At 50.5% G+C, this 19,509-nt stretch overlaps 1 protein-coding gene across 3 annotated transcripts; it reads left to right on the top strand.

Moving 5' to 3' along the window:
• The first annotated feature begins 974 nt into the window (after positions 1 to 974).
• LOC133343088 (nuclear pore complex protein Nup98-Nup96-like) lies at positions 975 to 18,243 on the top strand. 3 transcript variants are annotated; one of them, XM_061552587.1, is made up of 19 exons: positions 975 to 1,163; positions 2,788 to 2,910; positions 4,374 to 4,571; positions 5,228 to 5,376; positions 6,403 to 6,510; positions 7,559 to 7,745; positions 8,453 to 8,643; positions 8,986 to 9,117; positions 9,451 to 9,592; positions 9,707 to 9,793; positions 10,236 to 10,361; positions 11,500 to 11,615; positions 12,337 to 12,575; positions 12,960 to 13,115; positions 13,385 to 13,665; positions 14,312 to 14,425; positions 14,816 to 14,954; positions 15,433 to 15,610; positions 16,134 to 18,243. In XM_061552587.1, exons 2-19 carry the CDS (start codon positions 2,823 to 2,825, stop codon positions 16,260 to 16,262), a joined length of 2,760 nt encoding a protein of 919 aa, XP_061408571.1. In that variant the 5' UTR covers positions 975 to 1,163; positions 2,788 to 2,822; the 3' UTR covers positions 16,263 to 18,243. The 3 variants fall into 3 exon arrangements, with proteins under 3 accessions (XP_061408571.1, XP_061408574.1, XP_061408573.1); XM_061552589.1 differs by having other exon boundaries at positions 978 to 1,116; XM_061552590.1 differs by lacking the exon at positions 9,707 to 9,793.
• Positions 18,244 to 19,509: the final 1,266 nt, after the last annotated feature.

Genomic DNA, 19,509 nt, shown 5'->3' with positions numbered 1-19,509 from the left:
ATTGTCCCTGGGCCCCCCTCCGACCCAGCACCCCTACATAGCTGCGTCGTCAAGGATGATGATTCACTCGCCATCAATCTTCTTCCCGCACCGCGCACTCATGCCCAGCGTGCTCGCCCCCGAATCTCCGAACCTCGCTCCGCATTCTAAAGTACAGCTTGGGTTGAAATTAAACTCATGTGACGTGTCATCACACAGGGTCACTTGCCCGAAACGTCGCCTGGTTAGATATTTTATTTGAAGGCGACAGTTCTGTTGACGAGTGTGCTGAATAGTTGTTAATTGTGCCTGTGTATCACTGCCAACACAGCAGCAGCAGCGGCATCACCACCAGATAATCGGGGTGGTGAGCGTTGTCTCTGAACCCCGCCATCAAACTCCTCGTAAGGCGCGGAGCCCCCCCCCCCCGCCGTGACGTCACACCCCCCCCGCCGTGACGTCACACCCCCCCCCCGCCGTGACGTCTACCCCCCCCCCGCCGTGACGCCTCTTGTTGTGGTCTCCCTGGCTGCGTGCGATTCAGACGCCATTCCCTCCTTCATCGATCGACGTAAAAGCGACCACAAATCGCAAACTCCCTCCGTCTCATTGGAAAATAATCATTATCAATATAATAATTATTATAATGATAATATAATAATTATTATAATGAGCCTTGACTGCGGGAAGCGCCGTGCGCGACAACGCCTTCTAAATGACAAATGTCAACGACCGTGCTGCGTCACGTGCCGCGTCACGTGTGATAAAGCGCGGTGACGTCACGACCCCCTGGCGGGCTCGGCCAGGAGGCCGCCGAGAGGGGGTAGTGTGGGGGGGGGCACAGGGGGCGGGGTTTGTAGGAAAAGGGGCGGGGTTTTGGGGGAAAGGGGTGGGGGTTTGGGGGGTAAGGGGTGGGGTTCTAATGAAAGGGGTGGGGTTCTAATGAAAGGGGTGGGGTTTTGGGGGGTAAGGGGCGGGGCTTGGTGAGGTCACGTGGCGCGTCTGTGGCGCTGTGGGTCTGGAGGCGCCCAGTGACAACAACAACAACGACGACGACGAGAAGAAGCCACGAGCGGTCTGGTCTCTCATCGCTCGCTCCTGCTCACCGTTACGCGACGAACAAGGCATCTTGAGGAGGTGAAGCTGCCCCCCCCCCCCCCGAGTCGTCGCAAGCACGCGAGAAGGTGAGCGTCGAGCCGCCAAGCCAAGTTTCGTGTTTACATGGCGTGGGGCGGTCCGGGTTACTGCGCAGGTTGGTTGAGGTTGTCAGGCGTACATAATACGAACTTTACACGTTCGTTCTCGTTCATATTCGTTCCTGAAGAGGAGATGGTGTGTAATATGCGACGTCTCGGGCAAGTGGCCCTTATCACGACGAGAGATTATGACGAGAGGATGTGTCGCTGTGAAGGGCCGTTAAAGCGTCACGCCGCCTATTGTGTGTTTGTATAACGAGGGCAGTGTTAATGACGAATGTCGAGTGTTTGTTTTATTCGTATTAATAGCGAATGCGCGGCCAATATAATTTTACAATTCTTAGCATTGATAAGCACAGATCGCGATCGATTGGTCTAGCCCGTTACCGCCGGCCAATGGTGGCTCGCAATGCTGCGTCACGTGAGCGCGTGTTGCCTATCCGCTGTATTTAATGTAACGCGTGCTGCAATGCGGGACCCGGGTGACCTGACCTCACTTGACCTGACCCGTTGACCTTGACCCGAGCTGACTCCGGGTCCCTGTTGCCCATGGCAATGGCCATTGGAGGTCGAGGTTGAGGGTGGCGTCATTAATCTGCGGCGTTGCGCAATCTTCCGCAGGCGGGGTCTAGACCGGTCGCGACAGGATAGAACCAGTATGGACTGGTTCGGGGGCATTGGATCGGGAGAGGGGGGGGGGGATTCAAGACTGACTGGATCAGTGGGAACTGGATCGGGGAGATTGGATCAGTCGGTGACTAGATCAGGGAGACTGGATCAGGCAGATTGAATCAGTTGGTGACTAGATCAGGGAGATTGGATCATCAGTGGGAACTAGTCAACTAGAACAGGGAGTGTATCAGAGGGACTGGATTATTGGGGAACTGGATCAGTGGGAGCTAGATTAGGAGTGACTTGGTCAGGGAGATTGTACTCGTGGGGACTGGACAAGGGGCATTGGATCAGGGGGGACTGAATCATGGGGTACTGGATCAGGGAGAACTACATTATGGAAATCCTTGGAGACTGGATCAGGGAAACGCATACCAACTGGCTTGGGGGGACTAGATCAGGGGAGACGTGACTCAGGGCTCGGCTGTGTAATGCAGCACTGTAGAGGCGAAGTTTGGTGGATGGCGCACACGTGAAATTCCCTTCCCATGGGCGTTGAGTTGCCATACCCTGGCTCACCAGGAGAAGTCAATATAGCAAATTGATTAATACCCATCTGTTTTCATCGGTACGGAGGTGGTCTTGCCCCCTTGCGTGCATTGGTTTTCTCTGGGTGTTCCGTTTTCCTTTCAAATATATAAACACTCATTAACTGGCTAAAATAATCTTAAAACAAAACCCCAAAACAGGACCCCCTGAACAAGCAGAGGATCAAGAACTGTAGTATTTTGTACATTTGTCCCATTGTTGTTTGCTTTATTGAAAGGGAATTATAATATATCTTGGGGAACCTTTCAGTAGACCTGATTCTCGCTGAACATTTTCCTGGTTGCAGGTGGCGTAGATACGTGACTAGTCTGCATAAACAAAGCGAGTGATATACTGAAGGTGGATCGTTTATCCTAACAGTATGTGTGTTTTATGCATGTGAATCTTTCAGTGCTCGCAGGCAAACGACCCCTTCGCTGAGCGACCATGTTTGCACAAAAACCCTTTGGAAGTGGATTCGGCACCAGCGCAGGCAGTGGCGTCTTAGCCGCTCCCTCGGGGCCCTTCGGCACAAGTAAGTGACATAGCGACCATTCCCTGAGTCACCAATGTTTCTTTCTTTTCCATGACTACATCTCTTGTGTCCCTTGCCTTCCTTGGTCCCTGAGTCTTCTCTGTCCCTTGTCCCCGGTAGAGTAGTTATGTGGCATCCATTATTATTGTGCCACTTTTCACAGCCAAACTCCATCCCTCATTTTGTCCCAGTCCAGACATTTAGTTAAACTGTTCAGTCTGAACACATAATGTACATCTGGCGATCGACACATTATGTGAATGCAGTGGGCTGGTAAATATAAAAATCTGGACGAATGGATATTGCGTTTGAGATTTAGAAGTAGCCTCTAAAATGTCATGCCATAACCAGTTTATGCTGATCAAAAAGCAATTGGACAGTGTTCATTATTTGAAACTTCACGATTACATTACGAAGGTTAATTTATTATGCATTTCATTCAGTAGCCATTCAGCCGAAGTAAACTCGGGCTTTTAATTCATATCTTAATTATAATTTCACGTGCTGCCAACAATTCAGCAGTGGTGACTGGAGCACAACCCCGGGGATGGTGAGCTGTAAATGCGTGTGTGGGATCCCACAGACACATACGACAAAAAAAGGAGGGGGGGTGGAGGGCTTGCATAGCTGCGTAGCGCAGCACTAGCTAGTAGTGATGTCCAGGCAGTGTCTGTGTGTGCTTCCTAATATTATATCACCACTGCATATGTGATATACGGCAGACACTGGGTTCGGTGGTGGCTTGTTCGGCAGGACAGGCTTTGGGTCGTCCTCATCTGGGGGTCTGTTTGGCAACAACGACCAGTCTAAGCCAGGTACGGCCATGGAGGTATAATAAACGTACTTCAAGATGGGATGCTAAGGTATTCTCCCATATCTGTAGGCTCGTGGAAGGGAAGCCTCATATTACTCTGGGTGTTGGTGCAGAAGCAGCAGCATTTAAGTCGTTAGTTCAGGCATGGGGAAGCTGTGGATTGTGTGCCAGATATAACCCACTACTTTATTTCATCCAACCCATGGCCATAGGAGGCCTACCACTTAAGAATGACCCACAAACAATATACATTTATTGCTATTTAATTTTATTGCTATATTTTATTTTATTTTGGTGGCCCAGGTCACTCGGGATCTCATCTGGTCAAACAAAATACAATTTAATTTGAAATGTATCCATCACTGCAAGCATCACTGCCACACTAACCAGCTAAATGAAGGGAATACTTTTGACTGGGCAAGACTATAATTTTAGCGTGCTCTGTCACTCAAGTGCCCTTTGAGGTTAGAGGAGTGTCTCGATGTATATTAATGTGTGACTGCACGCCAAAGGAATTTAAACGTCGTATTCGGTCCTCAGAAAAAGGTTCCTCACCCTAGCTTTAGTTTTTAATTTGTCTCAAGCAGTATTTTATTCTGCATTGCACCATTGCATGTGTATACATCTTTGCGTCTGTTTTCGTGCCCAGGTGGGATGTTTGGAACAGGTGGTGCTTTCGGACAGCCCGCCAATTCGACGGGTGGCACAACAGGAGGGTTCGGCTTTGGCGCAGCTCCGAATGGGGGGCTGTTTGGCAACGTCCCCAGTGGAGGAGGGGGACTCTTCTCAAACGCCCAGCAGAACACAGGTGGTGTGTTTGGGCAGAACAAGCCAAACACATTCACAGGTGTGTGTGCAGCAGCATACGTCATTGTCACAGATGTAAAATAAAAGTAAATTGTGCAGCCTTGTACTGATCCACTGCTGGATGTAGGCCTCCCCACACCATCTCAGTAATATGGGTTGTTTGACTGTACTTTACCATGCTGAGCAGCAACACTGCTGTTAGCATGGCTGGAAAAAAAGCTTTTCAATTCCCTGATGGCCAATATTTATAGCTACAAGATAGAAACTTTCTGCTTCCTTATTAACTTATACCCTGTTTAAAATGTGTTGATTAATCGCAATTTTTTTAAATGAAAAATATTCAGTATTTAGTCTCAAAGAAGAAAGAAGATCTCAGAAATGTTTAATAACGAGTGATTTATTGTTTAATATTAGGTGAGGTATTGTGCTGTACATATAGTAAATACGTTCACATTTTTGTGTTATGTATATGCAGGAAAACCTTTGGTTGCACAAACATGTGACTCGGTGCGTCGTGCACATTCATTGCAATCACAATAACTTCGAAAACATGACAATTGTATGTTTAACTGGCTCAGGGATGTTGTCGATTGTTCATGGTGGTGACACCGGTAGTGATGTTATTAACTAGCGAACACTATTTGCATTGCACCCTCATAACAAAACGCTACCTCGGACGTGTGGTCGGGGACTCAGGGTTTGGCGGAAACACAGGGAGCCTTTTTGGTGGCACGGGCACCAGCGGGAACCTGTTTGGGGGTGGCGTGGCAACGGCGAATGCGGGCAGCGTGTTCGGGGCACCGTTCGGTGCGGCGACGCCAACTGGCACCACCATCAAGTTCACCGTAAGTCGTTGACAACAGCAGTGGGTGTGAGGGTGTACTTTGTTACGGTGTTTGTGTGTGTGTAGTATTTTCCGAGTCGCTGGAAGACTTGAGTAAGTTCGTGACTAGTAGTCGCAGGCATATAGAGGTGTGTGGTTTCTAGGTACATAAATATTTTCCAGGTCGCCAAGCTAGACGGATGCGGCTAATAATTAAGACCTGGATATAAGAATTCAACCCTTTGGAAATGGTTGCCAGGTGGCTCAAGAGGTCAGAGCACCGTGCTGGCACTGCTAAATTTGGTTTGAAACCAGATTTCCTGTGATTAAACCAGGTTCTCACATGTGCCGAGTTAATGGTGTTGGCCAGATCACTAGCGGCTGCCCAAAAAACCCCATTAAATTTGGTTCCGCACATCCCTCGAAAATATTTATCTCTTGAGACGTAAAAATATCGATTTGAATGTCTTGCAACAAACAGGATGAGTTGGAACATGCTACCTCCTGTGATGTGCATCAGACATTACTTGAAGGCATGTCCGAGGTAGCTTTGATATCCGCTTCCATGGGTCGTTCTCTGACATGAAAAGTTTAATTGCTGTGAGAGAGATCTAAACGGATACTTTGTGTCATGATGCCGATGGCACAACAGGAATAAATATGAAGGGGGTGAAGGCAAGACAGCTTTTTAATTGTAACATTCTTTATATTTGCGTGTCGTTCACAGGAAGTTATTTTAAGGAAGAAAGCAAAGTAAAAAAAAACTAAATGTAACTTGTATTGGCTAAACATCCCAATACAAAAACATTACCTGCAAATCACTCAATTTGGGATTATACCTAGCAACGTCACCCCCAACTGTGAAAACTTGCCAGGACACTCTTTAAAAATAGTCTTGAGACTTAGGCTTCCCTGGGTTAACAAGCGTAATAACAGTTATAATTTGAAACTGGATAAATCCTGAAGGCATGTTCTATAAAGGTTGAGTGGAGGTGGCCCTGTGCAGCTCGTGCTAACGGTGTGTGTCCGCGCGTGTGTGCGTGCGTAGCCCGTTAGTGGCACTGACAGCATGATCAAGAACGGGCTCAACACGCAGATCTCCACCCAGCACCAGTGCATCACTGCCATGAAGGAGTACGAGGCCAAGTCGCTTGAGGTGATGCATGATGTTTTTTGTCATACTTGATATAAAAAAAATACTTTTTCTGGCTGGTACGTGTGGTACGTGTCAGGCAGGTGCTCAGTGATGACCTCACCGGCATCCAACAGCGTTGGGCTAGGTTTGTACGTCCCGCTGACGTGACACCTCCACCCACCCTCCACCCCGGCCGTGTATCCCACGCAAATAGATGGGCAGTGCTGGTTAATACCAAATTTTTCACCTGGATAATCTCTTGCTATGAATCGTCTAATTTGCAAGGGTGTCTAGGGGATCAGTTGGCACGAAATAAAAATCTAATGACACTTATACAAACATTAAAATCTATTCCCGGTGCTGTATACCTTTCTATAATGAATATGACACCGTAGTCCAAATGTCTAAATCAATATATACGTAATTAAATATCGCACAGCCAGTAGCATCCTCCACGAGATTCCTACATAGAGGCAAATATAGACCCCGCTTGTACCAGTCATCAGCCAGCGTAAAGACATTTCAATCTGAATGAATCTTGTTAAATGTTTGTATGCGAATATCGATGATAACAAAAACAAAATTATCAGCCCTAGTTGTAATCCATTATGATTGGTGATGAGAGCATTTAAGCATTGGTATCATGGCATTTCCAGAGTTTCTATTGGGATTTGCCAAAGCACTCCATTTACTAACGGGCCTTGGAATTCATACCAAAATACCATTGATTTGAATGGAGACCCAGGAATCGACATTCATTATTTCAATTATTTCTGGGTTTTCGTTTAATTGAATTGGATTCTTGGGACAACATAAGAATAATCCAATGGAATCCTATTAGAATTGTGACCACGAATTATGACAATCTATTAACTCGTAATTTTTCATAAATGCAAACCTAATTTCTGTTACTAATAATACACATAATTTATCATGAACCTGAAATAACAAATACTTTACCCCCACAATTCGACACGCGTATCTCAAGCATAATAGTCAACTTTTTATTGACGAATCGTCTGCGATTCCCCGGACCTAATTGGACCGTGTCAACCTTGCACCTTTGCAGGAGTTGCGGTTGGAGGACTACGCTGCCAACCGCAAGGGCCCACAAGCCGGCTGTCTCTTCATGTCGCCCGCCAACAACGCCACCACGGCCTCAGGGCTCTTTGGCACTGGCAACACGGGCACCAACAACAACAACATCGCTGGCAGCACAGGCCTAACCTTTGGACAAAAAGCTGGGTTTGGCACCGGTAAGAGAACATGACTCCGCACACACGGCGTTTGGGTATAAATGTTTCCCAACCTCCTGCTGTCGGGCCACAATGTGGTGAAGGAGAAGAGGATGTTCCGAGTGATAAAATGGCTCGTTAAGATCGAAGAAGATTGCATGGAACTGGGAATTGCACCCTGTTTATTTAAATTGAGATGCTTCCATAGTGTGATCGTTAGCACATTGGAATGCAGAGGTCATCGGTTCAATTTCATTTCCTTATGTGGCAGTTGAAGCGATGGTGCAAGTTTATGAAATCTCCCATCCGACTGTCCTCAGCATTCTGAATGGGTACACTCTTATTCGATTGCCAGGTCACGTTTGGTGGGGTAAAGTGTGGGTGCTCTGAACTCTTCCTCCAAAACTTTTGGCCAGCATAGAGGAATATGCCAAAATATCATATAGAGGGCCTCTTTAGACCTCCCTCTAGTGGAGACTCTTCCGCCAGCAGTTTTGTGAGTAAGCAGTTATGGGCTGCAGCTTTACCTATGCCATATATTTTTTTAATCTGAATTAAGCTTTAAACATCTACCAGTCACCTCATGCCTGAAGCAGTAATGCCGCTTAACTCTTCAATGCAAGAATTCGTGTGAATTCTATTAAGTTGCAAGTTTATTAGATTGACAAAGGTCTGACGAGGCGGGTGGTGTCATTAACGGTGTGTGTGTGTGTGCATGGTTGACGCAGGTTTCACGACTGGTGGCACAGGCATGTTTGGGCAACCTCAGCATCAGCAGCAGCAGGCACCCAGCGTGTTTGGCCCCAAGCCGTTTGGCCTCGTGGCGCCCATGAACGGTGGCGGCATCACGCAGGGCGGGACGGCACAAGGCTTCTCCTTCCAGGCCTCGGGATTCGGGCCGGGCGCCACCAACACTACGGTACTCACCGCACTGGCACTCGCAACCGTGCCGGCCATGCCACGCTCGTGATTCAGTGATTGTCATGTGCAGTTAATGTGTATATATTTAATCGTCAAACAAAATTCCATCCTTGTCCATAAAAACCTCGTTCTGTAATGGGGGTGAATTAGTCATCATTTTCAGTCAGTGCTTCCAGACTCAGCCACTTGGAACAGTGTAGAGTGGGCTGCATATTTGTGTTTATAATGAGTGATAAGGTTTTGTTTTTTAATCTGTACTTGCACAACCCTGCCCCAATGCTTTTGCTGAATGTTTCTGTTGAGTGACAGAATGTTGCCTTTGTGTGTATTCTTTGCGCAGGGTGTATTTGGAAACAGCGTGCCGGTGCAGCAAGGCTGCATTTTCGGTGCTGGCAGCAATACTGCCACAGCCTTCGGATCCAACGGAGGGCTCTTCCCGAGCAACAATACTCTGTTTAACAACTCTTCTTCGGTGAGCATCAGCAAGACTGCCAGATCTTCATGCCCACCTCCCCCACCTGCCAGCTGTGGGATGAGGACAAAAGGTGTAGCTGTTCGGTTAGCTCCCCCACTAGCATTGGTTCAAGCAAGCCTGACTGCCGATGAGACACCGCATGTCAAAACCATGTTGCTAAAACTGGACTTTCAGTTGGCCGTGTGGCCCATGTTGATGTAAAACATTTCTCCTGACATTGTATGTGTAGGGACAGTAATGTGAATGGAACATTGCATACTATTTTGTTACGTATATCCTCCACAATGACGCTAATGGTTATTTTGCATCCCCTACTTGCGTGTGATGCAGGGTTTGTTTCACAACAAACCTACGGCGGGCTTCTCCATGCCCGCGGCAAACGTGCCGACTTTCGGACCGCTCGGCACGGGATCGTTTTGCGCCAAGCCCGGCGGCCTGACCCTCGGCAACACTGCGTCCGGCCAGCTTTTCGGTGAGTAGCACGTAACCGGGCTCGAGTGTGTCTCCACACCACGCTGCGGCGTAAGAGCATAGCACGATAGGCGGGTACTAACGCGCTCGCTACGGGACTGCTTTGATTTTGCAGGGTTTCCCAGCAACAACGGCGGATCTGGAATTTTGCAGAACAAACCGAACGCAGGGGTGCAGCCTGGCACCCTTGCCGGCATGTTCGGTGAGTCGCGTCGGCGTACCGCACGTTCGTGTTAGTGATTTTGCATTGCGCAGGCATGAGAATCTATCGATATCTGATTATTGAAGTAATTGAGTATCAGTTCGGTTACTCGATTAATCAGATAACACAAAATTTGTTGAACAAAAATGGTCTCAAATCCTTTCTTCTCACGTGTACCGCCGGACGGGAGGTGATGGGCGGGCGGCGCTTGGTGACATCGCCAGCATCCTTGGTCGTGCCCCGCTTGGTCTTGGCTTGGAGGGGGTTTCCTGCTTTCAGGAGGCAGGATGTCTGGCCGGTCGCCACTTTTAAAGGGGGCCCGATTCGTCCACCGCAAGAGTGGTAGTTGGTTACAATTTTGGTCAACTTGATTGACCAATCTTGCCAGCTCTCATCCTAACGTGCCACGCGTGTGTGTGTGTGTACGCATGTCTGGCGGCAGGTATGAACTCGGGACAGAACATGCTGTTTGGCGTTCCTCAGCCCAAACTGGCGGGCCTCTTCAGCAGCAACCCTTTCAGTACCTCCAACCCCACTCTTGTGCTTGGGAACAGTTCTGTTCCCCTTGGTGAGCAACGCAACACGATGTGGAGTTACATAGCACTGTAATTGCGACCGCACCTCCACCGCGCTATGCACAAACAGTGGACATATTTATTTTATATATCGAGGGGCAGTCAGCCATAGTGTAAAAAATTGAAATTATCGAGCCGGCACTCGAACAGGTGCAGGGAATCGACAGCAAAGATGGCATGGGGGAAGGGAGTTCCATTCTGAGTTGCCGGAGCGGAGAGTGCATGGAAGAAGGGAATATCGTGAGGTGAGAGGGGAAAGGTAGCAGAGTGCGTTCAAGGGAATAGAGTAAGGGACGAGAGGCAGGAGAGTGCGTGGAGGGGATATAGTAAGAGTGGAGAGGCAGATACTGGCAAGTCTTAAGAGGACCTTGTGATCATGACATTGGTCCGGACTCCGATTGGGAGCCGGTGAAGGGATTTGAGATCGGAGTATCGGGCCGATGTGGCTTCGTTTTTGAGTGCCGGTGAGGAGACTGGCAGTGACATTTTGGGTCAGGTCCTCTGGAGCAATGAGAGGGAAACAACTGGGCTGGCAGCACATATTGCAGATGGGATTGTGTTACGTGAGATTAATTTATTTGATATGGCCAAAGACGCAATTAATCTAAACAAGTCCTCAGCACTCGCGGGAGCTGACCGCTCTGATATTCTGTGTTAACGTTCCAGCAGTCCTGATTGAATTTAACAGGGCACACACTCACAGCAGCTATGCAACGGTAATGTCGTGTTAAACTCACCTTCCAGAACTGCTGTTATGACAACGGGCTATTGAACAGGCATTCCGGTTGAGTGGGGCTGGAGTAATGATCAGATATTTGTGTGTGGACTGATTAACTCACTGCGTTGCATCGCCCGGCGATCCAAGTTCAATTCCCACTCGCGATCAATAACAGTGGCGAATTATTGAACCTATCCTGGGCCTCCCTTAGGTTGTCTTAGCCTGAAACGAATACCTGTGTCATGTGTTAACATCAGTTTTGGGGAGACAAAGGTGGCCGGGCGTGGTGCTGGCCAACCCTTCCCTTCGTGTACTGTGCTGGCCGTAATAGGTTCTCGCAAACAGCACTTGCCCAACAGTATCTTGAAGGCTATACGAGGGATCTTCACCTTTGTTTGTGTCAATGCGTGCAGACATTAATGCACAGCAGCTGCAGGTGCAACAGCAGGTGCAGGCGTTGGCGCTCTCGCCCTTCGGAGACTCTCCACTCTTCAGCAACCCCACTTCTGACCTCGCCAAGAAGCAGCAGGTCAGAGTCGGCACTCGCGACGCCCCAGGGCAGGGGCTATTGGTGTTGGCTGAGGGTTGGTGCCTGTGTGTGGCACCCGTGATGATATTTGCTCGGTGCCACCACCACCTTACCCCCACGGGATTCGATACGTTATTACAGTTTGCGATCGGGATTCAGATTTTGCTCTTTGTGTTGTTTTAACCGTCTCGTTTGTACTGGTTCTCGTTGAGTTTATCCCGTTTGCACGATTGGCCTTAGTTGTATTGCGATCGTAACATAGGCATATACTGTGCATATGGTGTGATTTATTCTTCTATGCACAATTTTATCCATGTATCGTATATTTTCAACAATGATTAATGTACCATTGCTTCACATCTGCCCAGTCACATGCAATTTCATGAAACCCCCATTACTGTGTTCCACTCAAAGCATTTCAATATAACACTGGGGCAACCTCCCATATTTTGGAGGTTCAGATATGCAACCAAGATTTGTTTAATTTGATATTATGATTTGCACCTTACCTGGGATATATGTAAAGAGTTGGGTCATGTCAAAAACCAACATGGGCAGTGCTTATCTCCTGTTTACAGCCCTGAGCCAGGGGTAGAAATTCCACATTCCTTTGGCAGGCATGGGTCTATTCAAAGAACAAGCACTGCTGACGTTCCACAAGGTGGTACGGCTGGTGTGACCCTCGCGCGTTGTTCCCTCTCGCCGTCCCGTGTCTCGGCAGCTGCTGAAGCCCACGAGTTCCACGACGCAGAAGTCACTGGTCACTCCGAGCCACTACCGCCTGTCCCCCCGCGCCACTGCGCGCGTGCGGCCCAAGGCACTGGTGCCAGGAGGGGCCCCGAGGGCGACCCCCGGGCCCCCACGCACGCAGATGGCACCCCTCCACCTGCAGGGCCTGAACGGGGATGATGGGCAGGAGGAGGACGAGGCCAGGGCGGCTCAGCAGACATTCACCCCACGGTGAGCCAGCGCAGACACAAAAGACAAAGATCCCCCGTATAGCCTTAACAGGTTGTAGGAGCAAGTACTGTTGAAGGCCGGTACGGCACATAGAGGCGGTGGGTGGCCAGCGCTACACCCGGCTGCCTTTGTCTCCCTGGTGATGATGTTTACACACCACACCAGGTACTCATTTTCAGGCTGAGTTGACCCAGGGGAGGCCCAAGACCAGTTAAAATTATCGTCAGTGGTGTTGGCCGTGAATGGGATTCAAACTCGGGTTGCCAGGTTAGTAGCGGAGCGTGCTAACCGTTACACCACCGCTCCCTGCTACAACACACAGGAAGACACAACCACACCCTTGGTTATTTGCGTTGATGAGTATGCTGTGTGTTTCGCTTGCAGGAAGAGTGTGAAGAAGCTGGTGATTGTGGCGGCCAAGACGCCTCCTCCTCCCTCTCCACCAACTCCGTCCTCCCCGCTGGCCACCTCGCCAACGCAGCGCCATCAAGAAGCCGATGACCTGGCCCCACAGTCCGTTTACCCCGAGCCGGCAGAGCGGTAAACAGCTCCACCACTGCCAAATTCAATGTCATGCGTTGGTCGCCCAGATTGACGTTGCAGAGTACATCGCATAAAAATTATTAATCCAGGTCGCCCTTTTAAACAGTGCATTATGTCACGTGTCTCCATATGTTTATTTAATCTCTTGCTTAAATAATGTATACAGACCGACTGCTGAATAGCTTTCGTCTTGTTTTTGGAATTTCCGTGGTTGAATTTTGGAGATCAACATGCCACGCCGTTTCCGCTCTTGTGTTCACGAGCAGCCCCTCGCAGGAGAGACACCAGGAGGGAGACCACCACGATGAGGTGGATGGCAAGCTGGGTGGTGGTTGCGATGGTGGTGGGACAAATTTCCGTGAGGCACGAACGGGCCCCCAGCACTCGCCCCCGCACTCTCCCGGTCCGACCAACGGTCCCGCTGTCTGCCACAGCAACGGTCTGAGCTCCCCCGATGGATCGGTGGGAGAGTTTAGCTCGAAGGACGCGTGGGGCAGCGAGCAAGAGAGCAGAGAGCGGGACACCCAGAAGCAGCCTCACCCCGCAGGTACGAGATAATGCTGCAAGTCCTCTTTCGAATGGGTGAGAGAGATTGCAAAAGTCGTGTGTGAAGTTGCTCGTTGGATTGGATTTGTGATTTAATTTTGACCAAGACCCGGTCAAGACTAATTTGACCACTTTCATTATCGTGAGCGGTCATGGTCTATTCAATGTCAGATGTAGGCTTCCCCAAGCCATCACTACCTCTAGTGGTCTTGTAATGCAACGGTTCATCTTTGTCCTGCACATGAGCTGATTTCATCGTTCCATTACCACACTGGATGTCCACTGGCTTGCTACTGCTTCGGCTGCCGTTTGCATCGCGTGGTTTTTCTCTGGGCGCTCCGATTTTCTCCCATGTGTAAACACTCATGAATTGGCCGATAGCATCTTAATATATAGCGGATCTCAGAGCTTAGGGGGAGGGGGAATGTGGCACCACCTCACTGCCTGGCTGCTGCTGCCCTTCCGCTCGACTATGATTCGTCTTCGCGCCTCAGAGTCGGTCTTTCTCTGCGAGAGCGAGCAAACGCCATGCGACGGCGTGTTACAAGTTGACTTTTATCGATATGATGATGAAGATGACCGCAAAACTGGCGCAGTGTAGTCCGGCTTGTGCCGTAAAGCGTGTGTTTGTGTGTCGTGCCGGGCAGGCATGGTGCTGACTCGGGCCGGGTACTTCACCATCCCCTCACTGGAGGAGCTGGGGAGGATGGTGGACGAGGATGGGGTCTGCACCGTCACTAACTTCGTCATCGGACGCGTTGGTAAGGAACTAAAGAAAATGTTAAATCTTTCGTTGCATCGTCCGTGAAAATAGGCAGGCTGCTTCGGGGTGCTGTATTAAGGTAAAATTGCAAACATTAAAATTAATATGTGTACATCGGTGGGTCAGTGAGTGAATGAGAGAGGGAGTGGGTGAGAAGGTGAGTAGATGAGAGAGTGAGTATATGAGCAGGTCGCTGGGTGTGTGAGTGGTTGAGTGAGCGTGTTGTTTTTGACTTGAGTTACGGTGGTTCAACACTTTGGATGACACGAAACAGTTCGGTAGACCTAATCCTCACAATGGTTGGAGGAATCCGTGAGGGGAGTTCAGTGTGGGGAGGTGATCTTGCGGAAGCAGGTCGTGCACTCACGTGGAGCGGTGCTTGTGCCAGGCTACGGCTCGATCCTCTTCCCCGGCCGTATGGACGTGAGCGGGCTCGACCTGGACGCCATCGTGCACATCCGCCGCAAGGAGGTCATTGTTTACCCGGACGACGGCAGCAAACCCCGCGTGGGCCAGGGCCTCAACAGGTGGGTGGGCATCGCCGGCACTCGCGTTGCCGGCACGGCACAACCGGGCGACCCACACGATCAGTCTTGCTGAACGCATTCACACGGTCAACTCGACGCATTCGTTGACAACACTGTGGCCTTTATGAAGCAAATTCAATAAATCCGATGTTCTACTGCGGTTCTGCGCTCTCGCTTTCATGCTCCCCGCCTTCAACCTGCGCAGGCGAACATATTTGGCACGTTCACGACTAACTTGCAGTGCACGAATTGTTTCAGTAAGACGTGTGTGTGTGTATGTGTACACGTTAAGGCTTACACAGCCTGGCACAAGCGCCGTGGTGACGTCATCCACCGCTTAGTTGCGAATGGCCGTTGGTGTTGTTATAATGCTTCTGCCAATCGCATTGACCGGGCCTCACTCTTGTGCCCTGCCTCCTGTCCATCTGTCCACCCCGTCCCCCCCTACTGTGCACGGTTCTGCCCGCGCGGTGCACAGGCGAGCGGAGGTGACGCTGGACGGGGTGTGGCCCACGGACAAGACGAGCCGCACGCCGATCCGCAGCCCCGAGCGGCTGCAGCGCATGGAGTACGGCGCGCGGCTGGAGAAGGCGGCGCTGCGCCAGGGCGCGCGCTTCCTCGAGTACCGGCCCGAGAGCGGCTCCTGGGTCTTCGAGGTATCGGCACGATTGCCGTCGCCACCCGCGCAGATGGGCAGCATCTAAATTGCGCGCAGATTCCAATTAAGGGACGTTATTGAACATCTTGGGGCTCCGACGCTCAGGGTTCCCTGGCTGTCTGTTAGAAGGCATGGGGGGGTGGGGGGGTCCCCTTTTGTTGACCTGCTGCTTCCTTAATCGGCTTACCCCGTCAATCTCTCTATTCTTGTTTCTTTTAATCTCTCTCCTCTGCTTCATGAGACCACTCCAATGTTGTTCTCTTGATCCCTTGCCAAGCACAGCGAATCTACGTATCCTCGTTCGGTTTTTCTGCGTTTGCTTTGTTGAAAATAGAAATGAAACTAACAAATAATTAGTTTCATTCCTATTGTGGTTTGTAATTGATATCTGAATTAAACACCTCAACGTAATTGCTCACGTGTGTCTGCATCGCATGATCCCCCTACGACCTGCACGAACTAGGAAGGTCCGCATCCAGCAGTGGATTGACGGGAGCGCTTCTGTGTGTGTGCGCGTTCAGGTGAACCACTTTTCTGCTTACGGTCTCGCCATAGAAGACGAGATTGAGCAGCAGAAGGAAGAGGAGAGACGGCTGGTGGTGGGAGTGGCGGAGGGGTTGACGAGGGCTTGGCACGCTGGGCAGACATAGCAACAGTCTCCCGCATAGGCCATTAGTCGCAGCCCTTAGGGGATAAGCAATCTTAGCTTCGGCAGGTAAAGATCCCTTCGGAAAACTTAACTGGAACAAACTGTAGAGGTAGCTTTTGACGCCACCTCTGTTAAGATAACAGTACACCTAAGTGTTTAAGCTAAACAAATTCACTGAATGTTCAAGTGAGGGGGGGTTGGTCCATGGTAAGTGGCCCCCGATGAGGGAGATGCTAGTGATTATTAGGAGTAAACGAACATAGACTTAATAAATAAGTTAAAATCTGTTTCACTCGGACGCGAGGTCGTGACTGCTTGTGGTCGGCAGCGAGTGGCACCCGCAGAGCTGCCTGACCTGGCTTGAGGGCGGCTGTGTGGGTGCCGGTTGTGCCAGCGTGTCACCGGGTAATTTCAGCTGAATCCGTCTGGATCGGCAACCCGTAAAAGATGTCCACACCGACCTGGAACGCCACATCCAGTGTCCCTCTCGCTATTGCTGTGGATACCTGTCGCACGCCTACTGCGGTTATATTAGCGACCCAGAAAATATTCAGTGGGAAATAATTCCCTGCATGGCGCATGGTAGTGTTGATGCACCATCACGCTCGATCGTCAACAACTGCGCTTAGATCAGCCCTTGCTCAATGACTGATGTGCACACAGACAGGCACAGGTCCATACACTCACGTGTTCAGATCTCCCTGTAATGCCACGGGGGAGCATGGGAAAACGTCATAACATCACGTCACACTACTCGCGTCACACCGTCTCGCACCTCTCACACCACACCACTCATCTTACGCCACTCCTATCGCACAATTCTAAACTCGCATCTCTCATCTCACAGCTTGTGCTTCACACCACTCTTGCTGCTCACTTTTCTTCAGCACTCTCCACCAAACCGCAGCCCACCAGCACTATAATCTTACTCCACGCTCATCTCACTCCAGTAATCCTTTACAACTTTTCTTAAACCACTCCCCTAACACCACTCATTTCACAACACACTAACCTCGCACTGCTACTGAGCTCACACTACTCTGTAAGTATTGTTGAAGGCGTCTAACTTGGGTACGTTAAAGTTTACGGTCGTACGCGAGGAGCGAATGTTGGCGTTTGCGCGAATGTTTTCTAAGACCACGTAATGGAATTGTGTTCACGGCGGTTGGCGGTGCCACCGGTGTCACGAATCACAGCTATCCGGGCCGGAGTTTGTAAATTGCCCTCGCCAGGTATGACCGGAGCAAGTGATGTGTAGCATGCATCCAGCCTGTATCGTGAAACCCAAGGTTTCGCAGACATCACTCCTCACGACCCACTTCGGTCTGCTTTTACACGCTTTATCGGCTCCGTTCGAACATACAAGTTGAAGCCGTTGATGCGCTGCACGTGCCCGATGATGAGTAGACAAGCCCCAAGCGACGTAGCAAGAATCGAGTGTCTAAATCGCTTGGGCAAGACGTGGACGCGAACGTGTTCATTGCTACCGTCGGGACGTGTGCAGCGTGGAGTCGGTCGATTGGTAATCGTAGCAAGGCAGAACGGCGTGTGTCGTGAGAACCGGACTGTGGATGAACCTGGCACGTGCTCCATGCATGCAGTTGCTCCTGGGCCGTGTGGTTGTGCCTCTGGCCCCCTCCCACCCCTCCAGCTGCTGCACTTGCATCCGTGAACTTTAGGGTTGCCACCTTTAGTACAAACCAAACCCGCTGATATATTTAAAGGTTAAACAATACCGGTACAAGAGCTGCGTGCAAATCAGTTCCTGCTGCCACCCGGACACAGATGCCAACTCTCAGACTTGTACCGAGGGGGCAAACCCGGAGAGGTGGCAACTCTTTCAGCTGTTTATGCGCGATACATCGGCCATCGTCGTGTTGCTGAACAATGCGCGCGCATGTTTAAGTATTTTTATGCTCTCCGCCTATCGGGGAGTGAGGTATAAATCGAGGATTTTGGAAGGGGTGTGGGGGGGGTCCCGTATAAATGTGAAGTGTCTTACACATAAATAAATTGGCGAGATGCGGCAATGGTGGTGGTAGTTTTTCATGGAAGTGCTGTGGAGTGGTGGTGCAACGTGTGGTGCGAGAGATGGTGTCTATTGATGGTGGTGGCGGTGCGATAGTGGGTACATGTGGATGGTGTGGTCATAGCGGGAGAGCAGGCCGCATAGAAAAACATTCGGGAGCGACTGATGTTCAGTTGTGTTGCCCCCTTCCGTATCTCACGGCTGGTGGAGATGGTTGAACAGCACGAAGCGGGAACACTTTATCAAAAGCAAGCCTCTGGGTTTGCATTCGTGTCTCTGCAACCGTGACGAAGAGATGCATCAGCCCACAAGCCACACAGACAAGCTTGGGAGGCAGCCAAGCGCAGAACGGGCGTCAATTTCTCAAGCTCTGCAGTCCTCTATATTCAGATATGTTTAGCCATTCAATGAGTATCCGTGTGTGAAGAAGCCGCAGTACCTGTAAAAAAGCCCACTCGTGGGATGTGGGGCTACACTCTCCCCGTGGTCTTCATTGCAAGGCCCGAGGGCCACTGGCGGCCCCTGGTAGCCTTTAGTGCGGCCACTTGACGCGCGGCCCGCGACAATACACAGCACGTGAAGACGCTCCATCAGCGTGCTGTCAAATCACAATGCTTTACAATGTGTGGCGGCCCTCGCACTGTCTTCACGGTGAAAGTGGCTCCCCCCTCTGGAAATGAGTGAGAAACACCGCTCTGTCCCGTTCACAAGGGACGTGTGATGTTAGTCCGCACTTTGTTGCACCGCCTTCTCCTGGCAAGCCAGCGGCACGTACTCGACTTCCACAGAAAGGGAGTTGCGCGATGTGTGCGCGTGAACCACCAACCCTCACCGCTTTACGGGGCCTGCGCGGCCACCGGCCGGCTCCGTAAGGGCGTCTCGTGCGTGCCGAGTCGCTGAGCAGAGCACGAAGAGGGAGACGGGGAAGTGGGTAACTCGGGGCCGCAGCTTCGCTTGGCGCATTGGAGACACTTACGAACTACGAACTACGTTTATTGCAGCAGGTAATGCCCACCGAGCTATGTCGCCCTTTTTCAGAAGCGACCTGGCCATCACAAATGATGCCTCGACGAGGCGACTGATCACTTGGAAATCTATAACAGCCAAATACTCTAAGCGCGTGTTCAGTAATGTGGAGGGGGAAACCGAGGGATCCGGAGAAAAATCAACAAGGGAGGAGAGACACGCAAACTGCAGACATACAGGCGTTAGGGTCCGT

This window comes from Lethenteron reissneri, chromosome 16 (genome assembly GCF_015708825.2).
Source record: "Lethenteron reissneri isolate LAM-NWPU_2019-01 chromosome 16, ASM1570882v1, whole genome shotgun sequence".
NCBI classification, from domain to species: domain Eukaryota; kingdom Metazoa; phylum Chordata; class Hyperoartia; order Petromyzontiformes; family Petromyzontidae; genus Lethenteron; species Lethenteron reissneri.
This window is presented reverse-complemented; position numbering and strand designations above follow the sequence as displayed.